This window comes from Parasteatoda tepidariorum, chromosome 7 (assembly GCF_043381705.1).
Source record: "Parasteatoda tepidariorum isolate YZ-2023 chromosome 7, CAS_Ptep_4.0, whole genome shotgun sequence".
Taxonomy (NCBI): domain Eukaryota; kingdom Metazoa; phylum Arthropoda; class Arachnida; order Araneae; family Theridiidae; genus Parasteatoda; species Parasteatoda tepidariorum.
Window position 1 is genome coordinate 64,614,400 of NC_092210.1, and position 22,773 is coordinate 64,637,172.

Genomic DNA, 22,773 nt, shown 5'->3' on the forward strand with positions numbered 1-22,773 from the left:
TTAAATTAATAATAAACACAGCAAGAAATAAGAAAACCTATAGAAATTCATGGAGAGCGCTAACAGGTTTTCTAACATTTTTAAAACTAATAGAAAAAGAGTTGTTTGTTATTTTTATTGAGTATGAATTTTGTTTTCATATTGTATTGAACTTTTATATATTTTTGTAATCCCTATAAAAATCGGGCATTATTTTATATGAATATTAACTTGAAATTCACAATAAAAACATTATTCACTTAACTCTTAACAAAAATTATGAAGTAACTTAACATTGATTTCAAAATATAAAAGAATTTTGTAATATTTTTTTTTTGTATAAGTGGGGTTAGCCAATATACAATTAAGTATGAGCAACTGCGTGCTAAAAAACTTTCCATAATCTATATTTTTTTTAGGTTGTTTAAGAATTCACAGCACGATTCTTCGCAATTATTTATATTAACATGTACAAATAAATTTTTCATCTTAATTTAAACTATTTAGTATAAATTATTAAACCTTTACCTATTTTTACACTTGAATTTAGCTCAAAAATTTCATTAAAATGAAATACATATAACAGAAACAATTTTTAATATTACTAACAGCAATTAGTTAACTAAAATCTAAATATTATTTAACATAAAGAAATAAGTTTTAATGAAAATTCTTGATTATTATACAAACCTATTTTCATAATATACTTAGATAAACCTGATTTATATCATATGCTACAACATATTATGAATTGCACTTAAAGAGTCATCATACAACAGAATTTATATTTGTTTTTGGCGTGCTACTGCTCGATTGTCGCTAAAAATTTGGCGGCGATCTTGGTGTTGATAAAACATTTGTCTGTACATTTTCATTGAATTAAATTTAATATTTTTTATTATTCTATCTTAGAAAGGTGTTAATTATGATGTATTAATTGAATAAAGATGATTGCCAATCTAAAACATAGCGCCAAAACAGCACTTCAAACGCGGTTCTTTGTAAACCGAAATCTGCACGTCGTAAACATATTTGAACAATAGTAAATCAAAAATGATTAAAATAATAACTTCAATGTAATAGAAAAAAATAAAACCTTACCTTTTTTGAAAATTATAAGAATCCAACGTGCTTCTTTTTCTAAACAATAAATTCACAGTTACAGTCGTTACTCGCTCGACCGCTTCACTGGCGGCAGCAGACAACTTTAACTTGGTGGCCCATTGGGTAGATTCAGACTGACGGGATGCGGCTGTTTGTAATGTACAGGCCCAACACTTCCTACAATGTTGGCAAAAGTTCATAGGGTGGCCCAGCAATCAACCCAGCTGACAGTAATTTGCACCTTCACTTTTCAATCAGTACCGTCAGTAATTTCGAAGATGGCCAGAACTTATGTTTTTGCTGGGAAGTTGTAGATTAACATGCATTGTAAATAAGTTTTGATAGAACTGAAAAATTTGTTTTCTGAAAATATTAATTATTTCTATGAATCTTATTATTAATCGTATTATTAATTCAAATTTAATCTCATTTTGTTGTCAAATTCTAAATCTCACACAATTTATATATTTGATTACCTGTACGAGAGAAAGTGATTAATCTTTTAGATTGTCAAGTAAATTTGGAATAATCTGTTTAAATAATTAATGATATGTATCGAGTTAACTAATATTTCATTCAGTTATTTTATTAACAAGGAATTTTAATCAAAATACACTTTTCATAAGAGCATAAGAGATTGTATTTTGCTCATAATACTCTAATAATAATTTTTTTTTCTAATTTCGATCAAACATTTCATAAAGTTTAAAATTAAGCTTCTAATAATATCGCATGGCAAGAAAATTCTTAAAATTCAATGACACTGCATAACAAGCATGTTATGCAGTAACCTTGAACCATGTAGTATAAAAAAATACTAAGTAAATACTACATCACGAACTATCCCTGGTTTAGGTTTAGTGAAATAAATTAGTGAAACACAACTTTGGTGTAAAGCATTTGCCATCATTTTTGGTGCTAAGATACGCTAAGCTTTCCACAGTAAAAACATAATATAGAGTCGATAAAACCTGAATAAATTTCTTCCAAAAATATATTTTTGGATATTAAAGTAAAGGAATTTATTATGTATTTTTTACCCTGTTTACCCAAAGCGTTATGAAGTTAATACTGTATATAACATACCTCTAATAAATTCAGTTCTTCTAAACCGTAAATGGGCACTACATAGTTTTATAAAATAAATCCGTAGGTTTTACCACTGACCATGTTGCTATTAAAGCTACTGGATGCTGATTTTATGATGCTTCGCTGATGTTTCCTTTCTCTTTTTTTTCTTTTTTCGTTCTTTTTTTCCTATGGATCAAAACAAATAAACTCACTTATCTATTGGAATCACGTAGCAGCTTAAAAACTTTTGACATCAGTTGGAAATAGCTGTTTAAAAACAATCTTGGTTTTTCATTTGCTCAGAAATATCTTGGTTTTTTGTGGTATTAAATCTAATAATTGCATTGTAAACGTGATCTAATTTCAGAGAAATATTTATAAAAAAATAGATTTTTAGTTATTATGAGTTGTTAAAATTTCTATAGACAAAAGTAGTACTTGGAAATTTTTAGAGATATTTATTTCATTTCCATCTGCAGACCAGTGGAATTTGTGCTTGCGGTGATGCTGATGAAGATGCTGAACATTTTCTTCTTCATTGTAGTCTGTATGCGAGTGCCCGAATGAATTTAAAGACTGATTTGAGACGTCTTTCTATTTGTTGGCCACCTGTCTTATCAGAACTGGTCAAAAGTATTGAAAGTCTTGCGGCCTTGCGGAATATTGTTTTTTATGTAAATTTGTAAATTTTTCTTCTTTTTGTTTTCTACTTACAACTGTAATCCTCGTGCTGTACTTTGTGGTGCATGAGGAGTTTTAAGTCGTTTAAAAAAAAAAAAAAAAAGAAAAACGTAGTACTTATTTGCATGTATTTCTTAATAATGTTTGATCTAATGATTGATTTGTGACACATTAAGATGTAATTTTCATTTGATGAATTATTAAATGTTTACAAAAAAAAATATAGAAACTTCGACAGAACATATCCTAATAGAGCGATTAATTATAATATTATATTGGGGTGGAGGCTCAGATATGTTATATACATAATAACTTGCTATTTGGTAGGTAATGTTACTGAATGATCACCTCGATTACTTTATGTGCTATCATCCATGTAAAATGAACTATTCAAGCAAGAAAATTTGTCCCCTCCACAGGTTTCATTTGGTTTGTCATCAGCTGCTTAGAAGCCGAGAAGCCCACCTAGCATTGGCCACCTAAAAACCAAGAAGAGAATTTGACCTTTAGATATACCTTTTAGATGTTTTGAAAACACATCAACCAGTAACACCTACTGAATTACGGACGGCTCTAGCCAATGTTTTCTAGCAATGTTTGCAACCTTGTTAAATCTATGCCTTGCTGCAAGGCAATCATTGTGTAGCTACATAATTGCCAACTCGTTATTAATTTGCTTTCCTTAATTCAGTTTTCACTATAGTTCGGTTTACATATAATGTTTTTGTTAAAAAATATTCAAAAAGTTAAAAAAAAATTAAATTTAAAAAAAAGGAAAATAAAATGAAATAAGAACAGGGTATAATCTCGTCATCAGCTCGCACGATTATATCCCATTATTATATCCAAAAAATTACCCTTTCTAATTTTGTATTAATATAGCCAAAGCAAAGAATATCAATACAATAGTGTGTGGGCGGGGGAGCACAAAAAGATTTTCTCTATATTTTTAACTTATTTGTATTATATATATATATATATATATATAATAAAGCTTTTAAACATTTTTANTATATATATATATATATATATACTTATTTTTAATATATATTCTAATTTAAAAAAGCTATTTGTTGATTTATTTTTTGTGTTATTTCACAGATAATCCAATCGTTCTTGCACTAGCTGGTAAAGATGCAGTCATACCATGCAACGTACCGACTCCGCTAAAAGATGACGAAGCATCTCTTATATTATGGTACAGACTAGGCAAGCCAAATCCCTTTTATACATTGGATATCAGGAACGTTCCTATGATAAAAGCTCAACATTTTCCGTCCCCAGAGATGAAGGACCGAGTTTATTTTAACATCGATGTTCATCCACCCGTTTTAGTCTTGAAAGCGGTTGTTCCTGCTGATGAAGCAGACTACAAGTGTCGTGTGGATTTAAGACGTTCGAGGACTCTAATACTTCAAAGTAGATTGAAAATTATAGGTAATATACAAATCTTACATTTTATAGCCGTGTAGTGTCCAGTTGTTTATTCATTAGTTTTTGAATCGAAAATCCATCCCAATCTCATTAAAAAAAGTTTAAAATAAGTAGAGGAGATTGGGCAAGTTTGAACATAGGTCTAGAGTGGACCTATTGAATATTTTTCGTGTGTCAAATTTCCTATGTGATTTATCGTAGGTAGGCAACATTGATTTACTCCTTCATGTTCAGTTGCATAATCAGACAGTGCATACTTGAGTAGAAATTTGTAAGGGAAGGTATTAAGGTAAAAAAGTAACTTTAACTCCTTTATTAACTCATTTTATTTTCAGAAATTCATAAAAAGTTAAAATGAATCTTTAATTATACGGTATATTGCCTATTTTGATAGTAACTTTTCTTCTGTATACTTTCAATTAATCAGAATTAGGCAGAAACAAACAAATGTCATCGTGGAGCTAGTATAGGAAAACGTTGGTTGGGGCTCGTTTGGAAGCATCCACACTGACCCCATTCAACTTGCAATGGGAGAAATTTGAATTGTTTACATATGTAATACATTTGACATTATTTATTTTCTAAATTAGAATGATTTTGTAAAATAATATACTTTTAAAATTCATAGTTTCAATATCAAGTACTAACTTTGGGATGGAATCCTTACATTTATTCACTATTAAAAGGTTTTAGGAAAATTTAAAGGGGGTGGTTAAGTTTTTTTAATAGAATATAATCCAATATGGATAAATTAAAGAAGAAATGTTGTCTTACATTAAACTAAAGCAAAATATCACCGAACGGTACTGTCTTCTCTTTTTCGAGTTGTTCTAATTGCGCCAGTGAGGGGAATCTCTCTAAGACATGCACATCATGTGTTGTCTATTTGGATCATTTCACCATCAAGTTAAAACTATGGTTATTAAACTAATTTAACTTGAAATTAGTTCTGTGCTTTCAAATAAATGGAATTGAATAAGTATTTTAAATGTATTGATTTACTTTCAAATTATATTTTTTTTAATCAATTGAAATGCTCTATTACAAATATTTCGATTAAGAGATGTTAATGTATGAGTGTGTAATTTTCTCCTAGTGTGTAAAATTCTCCAATAACACTTAGATTGAAATTGGTTTCATTTTAGCTCTAGATATATTTTTCTGAGTTGCAATAAATGACTATTTAACAAGTTGTCAAGTTTGTCCACAATCCTAGTGCAGTCTCCCAGCTTATTCATAATAGTCTTTGAAAAAACTAAACATTAATGTTATTATTTATTAAGCATTACAGATATGAAGTAGATTGCAGGTAATTTCATGATTTAGAAATTGTACTAAATTATATAGCAAATTTGTAAGAAATGTCTACACTAACCCTCTCCTCAACTTCTGCGTATTAGGATGTCTCGAGTTTGGGGTTTTCGACAAGTTTTCGAATTTGAAAGCGTTTTACCCTCAAATGTATTCTTTTTGGCTCTTGAATAAAAAACAATTTTCGCTTTGTTGTCAAAGTGTTTCTCCAATTTATAATGCAAATATGTTCCTCAATATGGAAAGCAGGGTATAAGGACATGATGAATAAAGTAGTCATCATATGACTCTCATGTGGCATGCTTACAGATTATCTACTATGTATAGGGTTCTCTTGAATGCTAATATTCTGGCATATTTAAGATCCTCTTTTATCATACACAGTAGCAAGTCAAAGCAAAGTATGCGTTACCTGGATGACCAGGTCAATAACAAATCTTAAATATTCAAACATGCATTTTGAAGAACTTATTAAGTGCCATAAGTATTTGTTACCTTGAGTACTAAAGGATCTAGTCTCGGTTACGAGCCATACAATGGAGTTTTGTGTTACATATTTGGTGAGAAATTTTAGTCTTTATACAGTTCGTAATCTTTAGTTGAAATGTATAATCTTTATACGCGATGGAAAATGTCAAGCTAACGAGAATGGCTTCTTTTTCCGTAATCTTTTACAGCCAAACTAGGTTTTTACGGTTTTTTGGTGTAATATATGGTGTTGACAAATATGGTGTACGGACAACTGATTGGTACTCTCATCCTTTCTATCAGCTTTGGATAAAATGATTGATTGTGTTATTTTCTGATATGTAACTGTTTGTAATACAGTTCGTCAAGAGGTCAACTCATGCCGTGCTATTTTTGTAGTTTTAAACACGCTCCTATAGGTCTTTTTTCTTATAGGTTTTTTAGCTTAGTTTATAGTTTTTGGACCAGTTGTAATGCCATACAGAAGTTGAAAAAAATGCCTGTATAGAAGTTCATTTTCATGCAGATGGTACATGAACCAATATTATCCTCTTGACGCATTTCGCAAGATCTCTAATAACTCCTAGATGGGATTTAGTATTAATAGCAGTTCTATCGCAAACAATTGCAATTAAATCCTCCATAATCACCTTTTCCTTATGTTAAGTGATCGTCAGTAGCTGAAATTGAAACTGAATGTCCCGTAACTGGCACTTTGCAAATATTACATAATATTATTTATTACAGTTTTTTTGCTTCACTTTTTCTCACATTTCTCCATAGTTAGCGTGGAATTCTTTCGGTCATCTAAATAAAAGAGTTTTAGTAGAATTTTATCTTTTTTGTCTTGTTCTTTCACTGTTTTGCGCATTCTTTATATATTTCTGCCAAATTTATGATGGTAAATATCTTTCTTGTTACGCTTTTTTTAATCACACCACAATCAGTTTAAGCAGCAGTTTCAAAGTAACAGATAGCAAAGAAGCTACTGCTCCTTGGACCACTTTAGCAAAAGTGGGAGGAGGTACAATCATCTGAGAGCTACCTATTTAATTTCTGTTTCTTGGTAGGTTGTTTCGGATCTCTTCGTTTTCTGCGCATACAAAATGGGACATACTTTTGTTACTTTTATTTGGGTCATCTTATTCATTTGGTTATTTGCATTTCAAAGGTGTTGCTCTTCTTCTATTCACAATCTTTTTTATCTTCGCATATTTTGTTGAGTTTGAGGCAAATCAACGTTCCTAATAACCATTTTTTGTGTTGTGCGATGATCTGATCAATTCATTTTTCGAAATAAGTTTTAAGAAGCTTTTCCATTTTTGGTTCAGACGATAAGCCTTTAATTATCTCCTTCCATATCTGTATTTTTTTTCTGTAACAACGAATGCTATCACTCTAAATGAAGTAAAAATTTCTGCTCAAGCTTTTAACGAATAAGAATAAATTATTTCTTAGAATCTTCTTTCGTAAAAATAAAGATTTTTGACACTAAGTTCTTGAGAAGACCCAACTACAGCATTATTTGTAAACTTCCGTTTTTTGATTACTTTAGACATGTTTAACGAGATGTTACTTACAGTTTTATATATTCAAAAGTGATTTCAAAATAGTTATATTTCTCTGCAGTCATTTCTAATTGCAGGTATTCTACGTTTCCAATAATAAATCAGAGCAATTAGCAGGGACGAACTTAGTGACAGTATTGATAAGAGTTTAGATTTATAAATTAATGACAGTCAAAAAAGCACTGGGAAAATTTTACAGCTTAATTTAATTAAATTTAGTTATTAATAAAATGTAGCAGCATGTTTTAATCAAAGACTTATAACAAAAACGTCAATGAATAAGGACGTTTGAGGTCTCAGGTGCCTTTCAAAATACTAACTACAGTGACAAATTGGGGTATCTCGTTGCTAAGTGAAAAAAAAGCAATTTTGTTTTGTCTTTCTAAAGTCTTTGTGAAGTATTGAAAGAAAAAATTCAGTGCACTTATTTTTTTGAACTCCAAATTGAGGATCTTGAAACTATTTTTTTAAAAGGCGAGGAGATATAAAAAAGCGTGGTTATAATCACAAATCTGAAATTTTGTATCAAACATTTGAAAAAAAAGAGAAACTTCAAAGGGAAAGTGGGTATTTAAAAATTGTTTATTCAAAATCCGAAATGGAAGCTTTTGAGGCATAAAGCGTTTCAAAATTTATAAAACAAATTCGAAACCAAGTATCTTTGTAAAAAAAGTAAAATTGGCCTTTTTTGATGAAAGTGAGATAAACGAACTAATCTGTTAAACAATAAAAGAAATAGGCGGAATGTTTGAAATAATTATTAAATCAAACTAAAATGGTTAATTGTTTCAAAAAAAATATTCTGCTTTAATAAAGCTAAGAGATATGTTAGGAGAAAACGTTACTTAAACATATTTCATGCTTACCTATTTCTTATTATATGTAATAAGGAACACTAGTTTTATTCTCAATAAAATAAGAGATCCAATACCATTGTTCCAATTATAAGTGCAGTCTTAGATGCAAAAAGGATGTATCTATTAGAACAGTCTTAATATGCTTACAAGAAGTAGAAGTCGTTTTTTATTTCTTCTTATTTTTTTAAAAAAAAACATTAATTCTGATGATTTAAGATGTTTCAATATTGCAAAAACATTACGGAAATTACTTTTTTTAGTGCCACCTGAAGAACCTATTATAATGGATGAACATGGACAAAGATTAATAGACATAATTGGGCCGTATGATGAAGGATCCACAGTTACATTTATTTGTGATGTAGATGGAGGTAAGTGACTCAAGTTAAAATATTTCTTTAAAACATACAAATGCTGTAAATAGACTATTTGCGGCATATACGAAGCATTCGAATTGTACTTACACAGGAAATTGAATTACATTCTTTTAATATAAACGCCAGCCAAATTTAGCAATCTTTAGTAATTGTCTTCATTGTAAAAAAATCTGTTTTAACTTTCCTACAGCAAACTTCTCTTCTTTAAAATTGCAGAAATTTTCTGTTAAATAACATTGTAATCCGTCTAAAGAGATATTTTTTCTGTGAACAAATAAAATCTGTCCCCATTGAAGCAGATTATACCTAGTGAGTACAGATTTTTTTCCGTTTTGAATATGAAAATATTTGATATCAAAGCGGCAACAAATTATTTGATACATTGAAACAGAGATGCGGATCGACTGGTATGGTTGACGAGGAGTTGACTTTATACCAGGAATGTTGCGTATTTGAATCACGCTTTGGATAATTTGAACTTAACGATGGAAAAAAGTAAAAATTCCACGACAGTTTTTTCAAGCGTAGTGGTTTTCGATTTTTCAAAATTCCCGAAATCTTACTATATGTAAAAATCTAATGATGGTGTCGCATTTCTCCATTGTTATCGGTACATATTTATTGCCCAGAAAATCACATGGTAGGATCTAGATTTCCCACTTTAATTTTCATATTGGTTTGGTTTTCATCAGCATAAACTTGATGTAAGTCATAAAGTTATCGTTTTAATATAATTTTTTTTGCTTCCCTAATTTAAAGGTTAAAATTACCTGTACTGTTATTATTACGTTTCTGATTTTGTTAGTTTTCTAAATTAAGAGTTTCAGAGGATTGTTTTTATTATTATGGTTAGAATAACGTAATTTTACGTTACATCAGACACCGATTTAAAAAAATTTTTCTTATGACCTTTTCAACCATTTTACAACTATTATTTTTGATACAAATTACATTCATATACTATTTAATAACATCATACTTAATTAATTATTTCATTCTAATATCATACTTATTTATTTCATACTAATATCATGCTTAATAGTTAAATCATTTTGTTAACTTATTAATAATATCATACTTAATAGTATCATAAGGAAAATATTTGGACGGGGGAAGGGGTGGCACAAGTGTTCTTTTTAGTACATATATTTTTTGTTGAATAATTTCAACTGTTTTACGCAAAGAAGCAGCAATTATTGCGAAACAATCGTCGGGGTTAGTGAGCCTCAGCGAACAGGGGACTTATCCCCCTAGTAATACATAAAAAATGGAGTTATTAAAAAAAACTAATCAACCTTATTTTGTAAACTAGAGGGTTCGACATTACCCCGATCTATAAAAAACACACTAACCCTACAATAATGGAAGATATCAGTTTTGGATATTTTTTTAAATTGCTCAAGAAATACCGAACTGATTATTTTGTAAATTTAAGGGTATTTAGTTCATGCAATTTTCCATACTTTGCAATGAAATTTAAAGCTTCGTAAGTCTAGTTTAAATGTTTATGGAAATATGAACATTTTTATAAAGAAAACTATTTTCTTTTGTTCTACAATGAGATATTTTTAGTACTTCTTAGGATGGTTTTTAGAATTAATTTGGTAATACTATTTTTAATACCATTGAAAAATCTTTATAAATTCTACTCTAGGGTGGTTATTTTTTATCATTTATTTATTTATTTTTAAATTTTTCACGAAGCAAAATGCAATTTCAGTGAAAGTTGCCACTCAACATTGAAATTTTAAAGACATTTTTTTCAATTAAATAATATTTTCTATGAGAAGGCCCAAAAAAATTCATAATTTCACAATTTTGATAACAGATAACAAAATTCGCACTAATTTTATATTTAAAACTGCAAAATACACTACCCTACAGTAATGAAAGAGGCAGTTTTTGACCTTCTTTTTTGGAAATTTTGCAAGAAATAAAGTAATATTTTATAACTTTAGAGATTTTTGTTCGTGCGAGTTTTCATACTTAGCAATAAAATTTAAAGCTTTCTGAGGTTTGGGCGACCGACTATAAATTATGATAGAAAACAAGTATTTTTCCATTGTATGACTGGAAATGAAGCAAAAGATTCGTACGTTGTATCGATTACTTTAGTTGTTATTTTTAATAAATAAATAAAGTATCATAAACCTAAAGTAAATATTTATGGAGATATGGACATTTTTATAAAAATAAGAATTTTTTCGTCTTACGTTTCTTTGCTATAACTTCATAAATAAGGCCCGGATTTTGATGACATTTGCATTTTTTTGCATTTTTTGCATTTTTGGGCATTTTTTGTCTTTTAGAGCATTTTTTTAGATTTATAGGGCATTTTTCTTTAAATTTAGGGGCGTATTTTGCATTTTAATACATTTTTTAAAGTTTTCTGTTAATTTTTTCCAATTTTTATTATTTTTTATCAATTTTCATTATTACACTGGCTTCCAAACAATGAAGAAAATCTATAGGATATTAACAGGTGAAGCAAATTCTTTTCAAATTGAAGAAGAATTGTCAGTAAGTGAGACCGTCTTTTTCAAGTACACACCTATAACATCAGTAGACGTTGAAAGAAGCTTCTGCAGGAATGAAAATTTACTTTCAGACAAGAGACGCTCGTTTGCATTTCAAATTATCAAAAAACATTTAATAATCCAATGTAATTCTGATTTTCAGTAATATTATGAGATGAAAGTTGTTATATCCATTAAAGTTTCTATACAAAATAAAAATATTTTGGTGTCAATATATTTTCCTTTTTTTGTTATTTCAGGATATAAAACATATTTTTCAAACTTTAATGAACGTAGAACAAGTATTGCATTGCTTTATATTTTTTAAATGACTCATAATAATTTTAAAGAGCAAAAAAAATTTTTAATTCAATATTTTAACTTTATTTAAGGCATTTTTTGCTCAATTTTTGCATTTTTAAGGGCATTTTTTGCACTTTTTAAGGGCATTAGTTGAGATTTTTTAGGTCATCAAAATCCGGGCTCTATTCATAAATATTCAATGGAATAAATCGTTTTTATTTGGAGAAATTTGAAATTAATTACAAAATTGTTATTTTAAAATTTTAAAATGATTCGTTAAAAACTGCGAGAGATATGAGTATTTAAGCTAGCTCTTTTAAACTGCTCATGAGCAGTAAAATTTTTTAAAAAAATTTCATAATTTTGTAAGAAATCGTATTTGGTAACTAATGTTAAAAGCTTTATTTGAATATTTAAAAACATTTAAAAACATTTAAAAAGATTCAAGCAATTTTCCAAGTAGTTTTTGTATTTTTGTTTTAAAAAAGCTCAAATTAATTGGAGGTTATCCACGAATTTCATCCAGTACTGTTTAACAAGAATTATAAGAAATGAGACTGGTATTGTAGGGGATCAACCCCATAAAAACTTTCTTCCGCATGTTTTCTTTTGCTGTACCCTCAAAGTTTAGTTACCAGCTGACTATTGTAAGGTATTATCATTTGTTATTAATTTTTGTCTTATGATACAAAATAAAATTTGTTGAAAAAACCAGCTTTCTTTTGAAATGTGCAAAAACTACTTAGAAAATTGCTTGAAACTTTTTAAATTTTTAAGCTAGTCAAATCAAATTTTTTTATTAGTTGACAAATACGATTCACTACGAAATTATGAAAAAACACTTCTTTCAAATTTTTCAGTGCGTGCGCAGTATAAAAGAACTAGCTTAAATACATATAACTTTCGCAGTTTTTACGGAATTTTTTTTAACATTTTTAATCGACAATTTCGTAATTATTTTTGAAATGCTACAAAATTTTTTCCATTGTTTAGTTCCATTGAATATCTATAAAGTTAGAAGAAAAAAACGCAAGGCAAAAAAATCTAATTTTTTTTAAATGTTCATATTTTCATAAATATTTACTATAGGTTTACAAAACTTTACACAATTATTAAATATAATAACTAAAGTAATCGATAGAAGCTACAAGCTCATTGCGTAATTTTCTGGCATAGGGTGTTCAAAAATGCTTGTTTTCCTTCGTAGTTTATTGTAGGTCTCTCAAACTCTGAAAGCATTAAATTTTATTGCTAAGTAAGGAAAACCACCTGAACTAAGCATCTCTGAAATTAAAAAATACTATTTCGCGAGAAATTTAAAAAGAAAGTGATAAATCCAAAGTGTCTCTTCCAGTATTGAAAGGTATCGTATATGGTGCGTACAGATATTTTCTTTAGTGTATTTTTCCAAAAAAATTCTGTCGTTGTGTTTTTTTCTCCGTAGCATATGGATTATCTTTGGCAATTTTTCCAGAATATTTCCTTAAAATAAATTTTTTCTTAGAATGTAGATGTGGTTGAATATCGATGGTATATTGCATTATACATGGTTGTATAACCGTGACAGAGTACGCATTACAACAACTATAGGAAATTAGATATGTCCTTTTTCAGCTTCGGAAACTAGTTGAATCCACAAAACTCCAGTCAGGGCAGTAGGGGAGGGTGCTAAGACCTCTAAAGCATTAGATACTTTCACAACTTTCAGAAATTATTAGTTATATTACTTGTGGAACATTACGGCATTACGGAGAGCGCTGCTTTGCCAAATAACGGAAAGGTCTGGTCTCAATTTGCACCAGCCTTCTTGATGCATACTCGATCATACATAGTGCTATAGTAAACTACTCACAAAATCAAATAGATGCAGGGAAATAGACAGCATATTTCTGTGATGCTATTCGGCCAACTCTTCAAAACCAAGCTGGCCCGCTTGCTTGTTATGCAACTTGAAATTATTTGGAATTATTGAAATTATTTGGCAACTTGAAATACTTGAAATCAGTTTATTTTGCTAAAAGATATCTAGATCATTTTTGAAATTTTTTAGACTCATTCACTATTTGCAGATTTAGAACACAGAGCTTGACACAATAGCCACCTTTTTTACGGTATTGGCTGTTATATATTGGCCCTATATATTGATGAGCGCTCCACCTCTTTGTTCTCATCAGTTTTCACATGTCTGATATCCCATTATCGTCTATACTGCGTTGCCACTATTTTATTTGCTTCATTTGTATAATTTATGTAAATGCATTCTGCGACAAACTTCTCATAGCTTTTTCAATATGAAGTGAATGTCCAATTTTTGTTTTCCTAATGGTTTTTGTTTCATGTTTGGTTATACAAACAAATATCCTCTGTTTCCAGCAAAAAAGAAAAAAAATGACATTGAATTTTATTGTTTGTCAAAATACCAATTATATTTTTGATGGTTAGTTAAATAGTATGCACTTTCCCGTTTTCTTAAAATTTAGAAGAATATTTGTTTTTATACAATAAACGTTAAAAATTTTTTATTGTCATTTAAATCGTTTTTTATCAGTCTAATCTTTAATAAAATTAGATTTTAAGAAATTTAAATTTGACAAACGTAAAGTTTAAATTGCCCCCTTAAAAATCAGAAAACGCATCATTTTATTACCTTAAAGTTTTAATGAAAATTTCATAGCAGTTTAAATTTTATCAAGCGTTATTTATCCTAATCTATTAAAGCAACGCCTTATTTCTAGTCTTTCCTGAAAAGTTGTGCGCTGCCTAATAATACACTGTCATCAAAAGTTAAGCACAAAAAAAAAAAAAAAAAACCCACTAAAACCTAAGATAGCGAAGATAGAAGTCTCTTAACTCTTGAAGAACAATATTTCATCTCATTTTCGCCTTTAGCCCTAAAGCAACATAGTAAATTCACATATTCATGTTTTTCAATATTCTGGTGTGATGAATATTTAAAAAAGTCCAGTTTCTCAATACAAATATATCGATGTTTGCACCAGCCCTCAACACTTCTACATGATTGAAATTGGGAAAGATTTGCATTTAGTAAAATACATCCCGACTACGCCTTTTATGTATTCTTTTATGAATTTCTTGACACGTACAGATATCGTTTGTATGATTTTATAAACTTCGTTCGATAGAATATTCTTTGACTCCTTCGTCACGTTCCCGTAAAGCTTCAGAAATATCGGTTTTTTAAAAAGTGATTTTATTTCTAAGATAACAAATAGTCTCAGGTGCTAAATCCTGAAACTTCGTGGAGAAGGAGGAATAGTCTACGATATTTTTAAACTTCTTTGAAATGTAATATGTGTATTTTCATAAAAACTCAGAATAGTGTATAAAAGAAAGTATATCAACGGAAGTGTAGATTTTAAAGCTAGTTATTAAATATGCAATAAAATAACTATTATCTCACTTTTTAATCTGATGTCCGGACTGATTCTAAAAAAACGTGGTTTCTTGAAATATTTTAAATCATTTCGTATAAGAAAGTCTGACTATTTTGTGCTTGAATGGTAATTAAAATATTTGAAATGGAACATGCGAATAATCATTGTAAGTAGTATTACTCTTCTTCAAAATGTATGGTATTTGAAAGCAATAATTTAAAAAAAAATTTTTTTTGGACTAAATAACTGTGTAATTAATATTTATTTCTAAAAGCACATACATAAATGTTAAATTAAAAAAATTTGTATGTTATTTTTAATTGAAAGTGCATATTTTATTTTACAAATGTTCAAAAGTGTGTATAACTTTGGTGTTTATCAAACAGTGTTAATCTTCGTTTTAAAATAAATAAAAATAAATCAAACACTATATATATATATGTAAATTAATATTCTATATTAATTCTATATTTGTAGTGTTATTAAATTTCTAAAATTATCGACGTGATAAAAAAATTAGAAATCAAAAATATTATATAATGGACAATGTTTTTTAGTTCAAAAATATTTTTTCAATCAAAACACTTATTGCTATTATATTTTATGATGCAATACAGTAATGTCAAGAATTGTCTTAACAATTATGATAATAAGAACAATTGTAATAATGATCTAATAATTATAATATATTCATTATTTGTTAAATATTTTAGAACTTTAAATGCATCAACTCTTTTTTTGACCCCTCCTTTTAAATTAATTAAGATCTCTTATTTCTATAATACTAAAAGAAAACACAAATATTTTTAATTCAAAATAGAAAAAAACTTCTTTGAAAAAAATGCGCTAAAAAGCAGCAGAAATTTCAGAAAAAAGTAGCAATAAAGAAAAAGAAAATGGAGGAAATAAGAAAGAAAATATGACCACCGAAGCTGACGTCTTCAGGGGGTACCGACCCCGGTAGCCATAAAAACAAAATCATTTCTAATTGAGGGAGAAGCAAATGCTTAAATTAACTCCCTCAGTACCCCGATGGTTTTGCATAGAAGTCCAGGAAAAAAACATGCAATATAAATAACAAATTAAGAAAAGAAACTCTAACAAAATCATCAGAAAAATAAAAACTCACATATTCACAGGTCAGACATCAATTTCTCAAGCAAGCCGAATGAAAAGAAAAAACTGAAACCTAAAGAAAACAACGCCCTCTATTACAATGCGCAAATGAAGAAAAAAAATATGAAAAATGTCAAGAGAAAGAAATGCGTAATAAATTAATAGAATGCTTATCTCTTATTTCTGTTATTTTTTTCTCTCATCTGAAGCTGAATTACGAACGAGACTTTTTGTGTATATATTTTAAAAGACTTCATCTCGATAATTTTATGTCATTTTCAACTTCATTTTTCATAGGTGATCCAACTCCGTCTGTGACATGGTGGAAGGGAGATTCTCTCATAGACGTCGACTTTAACGTTACAAAAAGAGGTTTTGTTCGCAACGAATTGATTTTGACTGACATCAGACGCACAGATATAATGGACGAATACAGCTGCAGGGCATCGAATACAAATTTGACGAAACCGAAAGTGGCAGAGGTGCAATTGGATATGAACTGTGAGTAAATTACTTCATATGTTTTGTTCCATTTGTGTCAAGGCATCGGGTACTGGTTTGCGTAATATTTACTGAAATAACGGTTGCCATTTTTTATGTCTGAAAACTTCACGCAATATTTCGATTATTTTTAGTATATGAAAGAAAAAAATGTAGAATTATACTAATTTCGAAGAAATTATTTATTAAATATTTGAATTCCCAGCCTTTATTTTTCAAGTAAAATATTTTTATCCCTCTATTTATATTAAATTATTATTATAAATTACCATACTGTGTAGCAGTGACATACATTGTCAAACAAAACCCCAAAATATACTGTATTTGAAGCATCCATTTGGTGATTCGTCTGTTCATATGGTAGTGGTTTACCGGTAATTCCAATTTTCAAAATTACAGCTCTTATTACTTTACATTTAGTAAAAAAAAAAAAGTTAAATAAATCTAAATTTAAATGGTTTTTATCGCATGCTTTAGGGTATCATGATACAATTACTAAATTTTATCTCATTTATTTAATTTTATAACTTGTTAAAAGACCATATTTTATTGTTTATTTTATCAAAATCATTACCAAAGAACTTCAGTAAAAATTACCGAGGTTTTTGTTGTTTCCATAAAGACAGAAAAATGGTAAATTTTACCATATTCTGGTAGTTTTGATTACAGATTTTTTTCACTGTTTAAATTTTAATAATCCATTAATGAGAATTCTAAAGTGAAAGACTTTATTTCAAGTAAATAAAATTTTTAATTTAATTTTCTAAATTGATAATTTATGTTACTTAGGTTTCCCACTTTTTTGGATAACTTCTCACTTAGCGATTCAAAAAATATTCTATGCTTACTTGCAAAAGAAATATAAAACCTAATGAAAGAAATAACAAATGAGAGTTTGTCTTATTTTAATGTAAAGTCTCTCAATATTCTTGTTATAATATTACCATTCTTCTAAGTTATCCAAAATATGCAATGCTTTCAAGTTGTTCGGGACCTTTTTTATAATAATTTTGATGGAACTGACGCATATGCAAAATTTATGAGTGTTTTCAAAAATAAATTCAATGTTTCAGTTTGCTCATTAAATTAAATATTATTTTTCTCAATAAAAAATAATTAAGTCTTTTAGGTGAGATTTGGAAAAGTAGTAGGACAAAAAATATTAAAATCGTGCGAATGTTATGGTGCTATTCAATGTTAAAAACGTAAAATGGATATTAAATATTTCCTTGCTATCTTCAGAAAGCCTTTTGTCCAAACAAGCAAATTTAATGATATAAATGATTTAATACCAAATATGGTGGTGATTAAATAGAAATAAATAATTCTTCGACATCAAACCAAAACATCTATACCTACTAAAAATAGTTTTAAATACGTATTATTTTTATCGTCGTATTATTATACGTACGTACGTCGTAATATATTACGTACTATTTTTGATGAATACTATTTTTATCGTATCTTTGTTTATGAAACTCTTACACCCTTCAAATAACCATAATTTGTCTCTAGCCCCTCTAAATATTTTTACAACCCACTTGGCGCCAATCATGCCCCTGTTGACAAAACGACTTACCTTTGTATAGTGGCAATGATAACAATATCGTATATGTGTAATATAATGTGACTTACCTTTATTTGTAACGTATGTTTTACAGTGATTTCTTGCGTATATTTTAAAACTTGTGTCATATTTCACTTTTAAATAAAAAAAAAACGAGATGCAAATATAAAAGAAAAAAACTTTGACTTCGTTTACTCTAAATTATTACTTCAAGTAACAAAATTCTAATTTTTCATGAATACAAAGTATTTAATACAATTCGTAATTATTATCTTAATCATATTTTTAACTTTTCTCCACTGAATTTAATCTTCCTTCTAATCTCTGAGATAAATAACGCGGAACTTCAAGCTTCACCCAATACCATTTTAATCACAGTCGCTGTCTTAAGTTTAATTTCACTAGATGGTTAGGTTAAGAATTTTATTCATTATGCTTCAAGATTATGTGTAAACTATTTTCATTGCTCCTTTAATCAGAGATTCAAAGTAGGATCATATTTTTATCGTTACGCTTAGAATCATCAAATTTTCCATGAACGGCTTTTATTTTGAATCCACAATATGTTACGTAACACTTTGTATATAAATTAGTTTCTTAAAATAATTTATTGTATTATTTTGAAATGTTATATTGGGTGGAAAATATACATCAGATTATGAAAGACACATCCAAAATAAAATTAACAATAAAAATAGAAATATTTCAAGATCTCGTTAGTTCACATGAATAACCGCGACGTGGTGCAGTGTTTCCTTTTCGACTACTAACAGGCCATGATTGCATAGATGAGTGATTGGTTCTTTTGCCCAACCGTTTTGTCCATTCTGTGATCTCAGAGAGCTCATGAACAGAACCCATCATTGTTGCTGGAGGGTACTTTTCGGATACTATATTGGCATATAAGAGACCATCTTAGATAATGACTCCGGGCACTTTCTGTTCTAATTGCGAACCTTTGCTTGGGATATTCTTGCGTCTAACTTATTGTGGTATCTACTCCAATGATGTATCTTGTCGTGCCATTGCAAATAAAAAAATTAAATCTATTTAATCCTAAGGAATCAATAAGATAAGGTTTACTTTTGAACAGTGACTTATTTAAAATAGCTAAATTTCAATATTTAATAAGCAAAATTATTTTAAAAAGTAAACCTCACTCAAGAATATTATTCTTTTTAAACGTTAAAGCAAGATAGTAGTATTCTTAATTTTTAGAAACCAGAAGAATAAGCATCTTTACCCTTTTTCCCATAAAGCTTGGAAAGAACTTAACTGTTAAAATTTCTTTTCACAAATTATAGTAAAATAACCGACTGCAGTCTGCCCATCCAATTAACAGTAAAGTTTACGGTAAAGAACATTTTATACTAGTTTGATACGAAACCATGAATACTAAACTATACGGTTTTTTAACCATTTACAATTCACATGTTTATAAAACTCTAAAATGAAATTAAACTGAACATAGGCATTCCGTCAGATAATGGTCATTAGAAAAAGCAAGACACTGGAAACTTTTCCTGTGTTGAAGGAGATGGTGGGAATATTGTTTTGTCTGCACTGGGACTCGAACAGTAGTTCTGTCGGTCATGAGATTGATAGATTTGCCATTTCGACTATGATATGTACCCAACTGCAAGGAACTAAATCGATTTATTTGGCGGGCTTGTGGGGAATTAATTATCGACTATGTCAACCTTCATCTATCAAAAGGTACCTCGTGATAGAATCAAGTTAACATGTCTTATATACTAGTGATTTGGTATTTAATATATGTAGTGGTAGTTACGCCCCATTACTCCACTTCCAGAATTTTATCTGTGACAGAATTCGATGAACAGATACCACTAGTTGATTCATGCTGTTTGTTTATTTCTAATATTTTCGCTCATTATATTTTTTCTTCATTTTTATAGCATTTTGCACATTATTTTTTCTTATTTTTGTTTATAGCATTTCGCTCATTTTATTGTTTATTGACCAAGAGACTTTATTTACGTCACCGAATTTTTTTTTCTGTGCTGTATATTTTTAAGCAAATCAACTGCTTAATGTGGATCATCCATGAATGTTGGCAAGTTCATATCACTTTCGCAGGTCACCAATGAAGGGAATTATAAATCGACTATGTCAACCTTCGTCTATAAAAAGGTACCTCGTGATAGAATCAAGTTAACATGTCTTATATACTAGTGATTTGGTATTTCATATATGTAGTGGTAGTTACGCCCCATTACTCCACTTCCAGAATTTTATCTGTGATAGAATTCGATGAACAAATACCACTAGTTGATTCATGCTGTTTGTTATTTAGAACATTTTCGCTCATTATATTTTTTCTTCATTTTTATAGCATTTTGCACATTATTTTTTCTTATTTTTGTTTATAGCATTTCGCTCATTTTATTGTTTATTGACCGAGAGACTTTATTTACGTCACCGAATTTTTTTTTTCTGTGCTGTATATTTTTAAGCAAATCAACTGCTTAATGTGGATCATCCATGAATGTTGGCAAGTTCATATCACTTACGCAGGTCACCAATGAAGGGAATTATAAATCGACTATGTCAACCTTCATCTATCAAAAGGTACCTCGTGATAGAATCAAGTTAGTCTGTCTTATATTCTAGTGAATTGGTATTTCATATATGTAGTGGTAGTTACGTCCAATTATCATTATATGACAAATTTGACATACTTGCCTTGCATCTTAACTTAGTTACGGGTGAGGGAGCATTGTAGGAATGTCATATGTCACATGTCTGTTCATCTTATTTTTAAAAGAGTTGCGAATGGCAACGAGAGAAAAAAACAGATAAAAAATAATAATAAAAATGGTTGTTCTAAAAAATGTCTTCTGATTATTTATCCTGTATTCCTGTTGCGTACAGACTTAGTCGGTGTGATAAAATTCTGATTGCTTAACCGCATTAGGTGAGAGCAATTAATAAATGGTTTTTCTCGCAGTTAACAGTTTGAATACCATATTAATTATAGTTATTTGAAATTTTTGTAGGTATATCGCAAAATAACAATTAAATAAATTCAATCACTTTTTTACGAGAAATTTTTAACTGTGTGTATTTACGATAACTGAGATTTGAACTTGTAGTTAAAATATTTCCATATTTATGAAATTCAAATCTAAAATTTAGAGTTTAAATTAAAATAAGATTTTTTTAAAGACTTAACAATTGTTTTAGCCATATTATGAAATAATTACGTTGAAGATATTTCCATAAACTAATATTTCTACTAAAACTGCTTCCTTTCAAATACAAAATAAAAAAGAGCATCCGTTTTCAAATACTTTTTTTGAATCATTTTTGTGCATCATTCTCTACTACAAAACTAGTTTAACGAAAAATATATTTTCAAATTTATATTCAAATACTTTCTCGATGGTTGTTTGCGGAAGCAAATCAATAAAATATATCGACGAATGAAAGTGATGCAAACTCCTTTGGAATGCCACTTTGGATTTTGAACATTTTTCCATCTAATGTTCATCATGTTGAAAATTATTTGTGTTTTTAGAAATGATTGATAAGAAAAATGTTTAATTTACCGGAATGCTGATTTGGAAATCTATAATTTTCTTCAATCCCATAACTAGCAATATCGGCCTCACGGGTGGGAGTTATGCACTTTATTTAAAATCAATAATTGTGGAATAATATGTTAGACTGTGAAAATGTGCGAAATAAAATAAAACTAATAGCTTACAACTGAAATAGATGGAATAGTTGGGATTTTCACCGATAAATTTCTTTTATTTATATAACTTTCCGATAGAAGTTCGATAAAAGAGCTTGAAATCAATTAAGAGCTGGAAAATACATAATGGATTTAATGCATAAATAATTTAAAGATATCAGTTTAAAGATGATTCCCTTATAGAAGAGAATGAAAATGAAAATTACGATAAGAATTTGTAGATAATAATTAAAAAATTTTATAATCTCTAGTAATGCAAAAATATTTTTAAAATGTTAAAAAGTTCGTAATAACGCTAAAAATTTGAATTCAGATGTTCCAGAACTAAAATAAGATTTTACTCAATAAAAATCAATCGGGGATTCGAGAATTTATAATGCTATAATTGTACAGTATTATTGTTACAATGTAAAAAAAATTAAAATTTCACTAAAATGAGTAAATATTGTATTGAATATATGGCAGTTTTAGACAAAGTATGAAGAGTATGAAGTTCGAAAATTATTTCATGGATTGCTTTGAGATTTAATAAAATGACTAAGCATATGTTGGAATGACAAATGCTCTTTAAGAGCAACTAGAATTATTATATACCTTGCTAGTCTTTGTATAGAATGTCTGCCATGAAAATGGGAAAGAGCTTAAATAATGCTATTTAGAGTATTAAATTATTCATGACGTAGGCAATTGTATATAGACTGCAAGGATAATGACTGATAGTATATAGATTGTAAGGGTTTTAAATAAAAGAAGAGCAACTACGTACTTGTATCTATTAATGCATTTTATATAGAAATATAGAAA

At 28.7% G+C, this 22,773-nt stretch overlaps 1 protein-coding gene across 1 annotated transcript in view; it reads left to right on the top strand.

Moving 5' to 3' along the window:
• LOC107452663 (nephrin) overlaps nt 1–22,773 on the top strand; it is a 219,305-nt gene that overhangs the window by 126,032 nt on the left and 70,500 nt on the right. Inside the window, exons 2-4 of the mRNA XM_016069211.3 lie at nt 3,937–4,272; nt 8,734–8,844; nt 16,478–16,681. Coding sequence (XP_015924697.1) covers nt 3,937–4,272; nt 8,734–8,844; nt 16,478–16,681 — 651 coding nt within the window. The remainder of the gene's footprint in view (nt 1–3,936; nt 4,273–8,733; nt 8,845–16,477; nt 16,682–22,773) is intronic.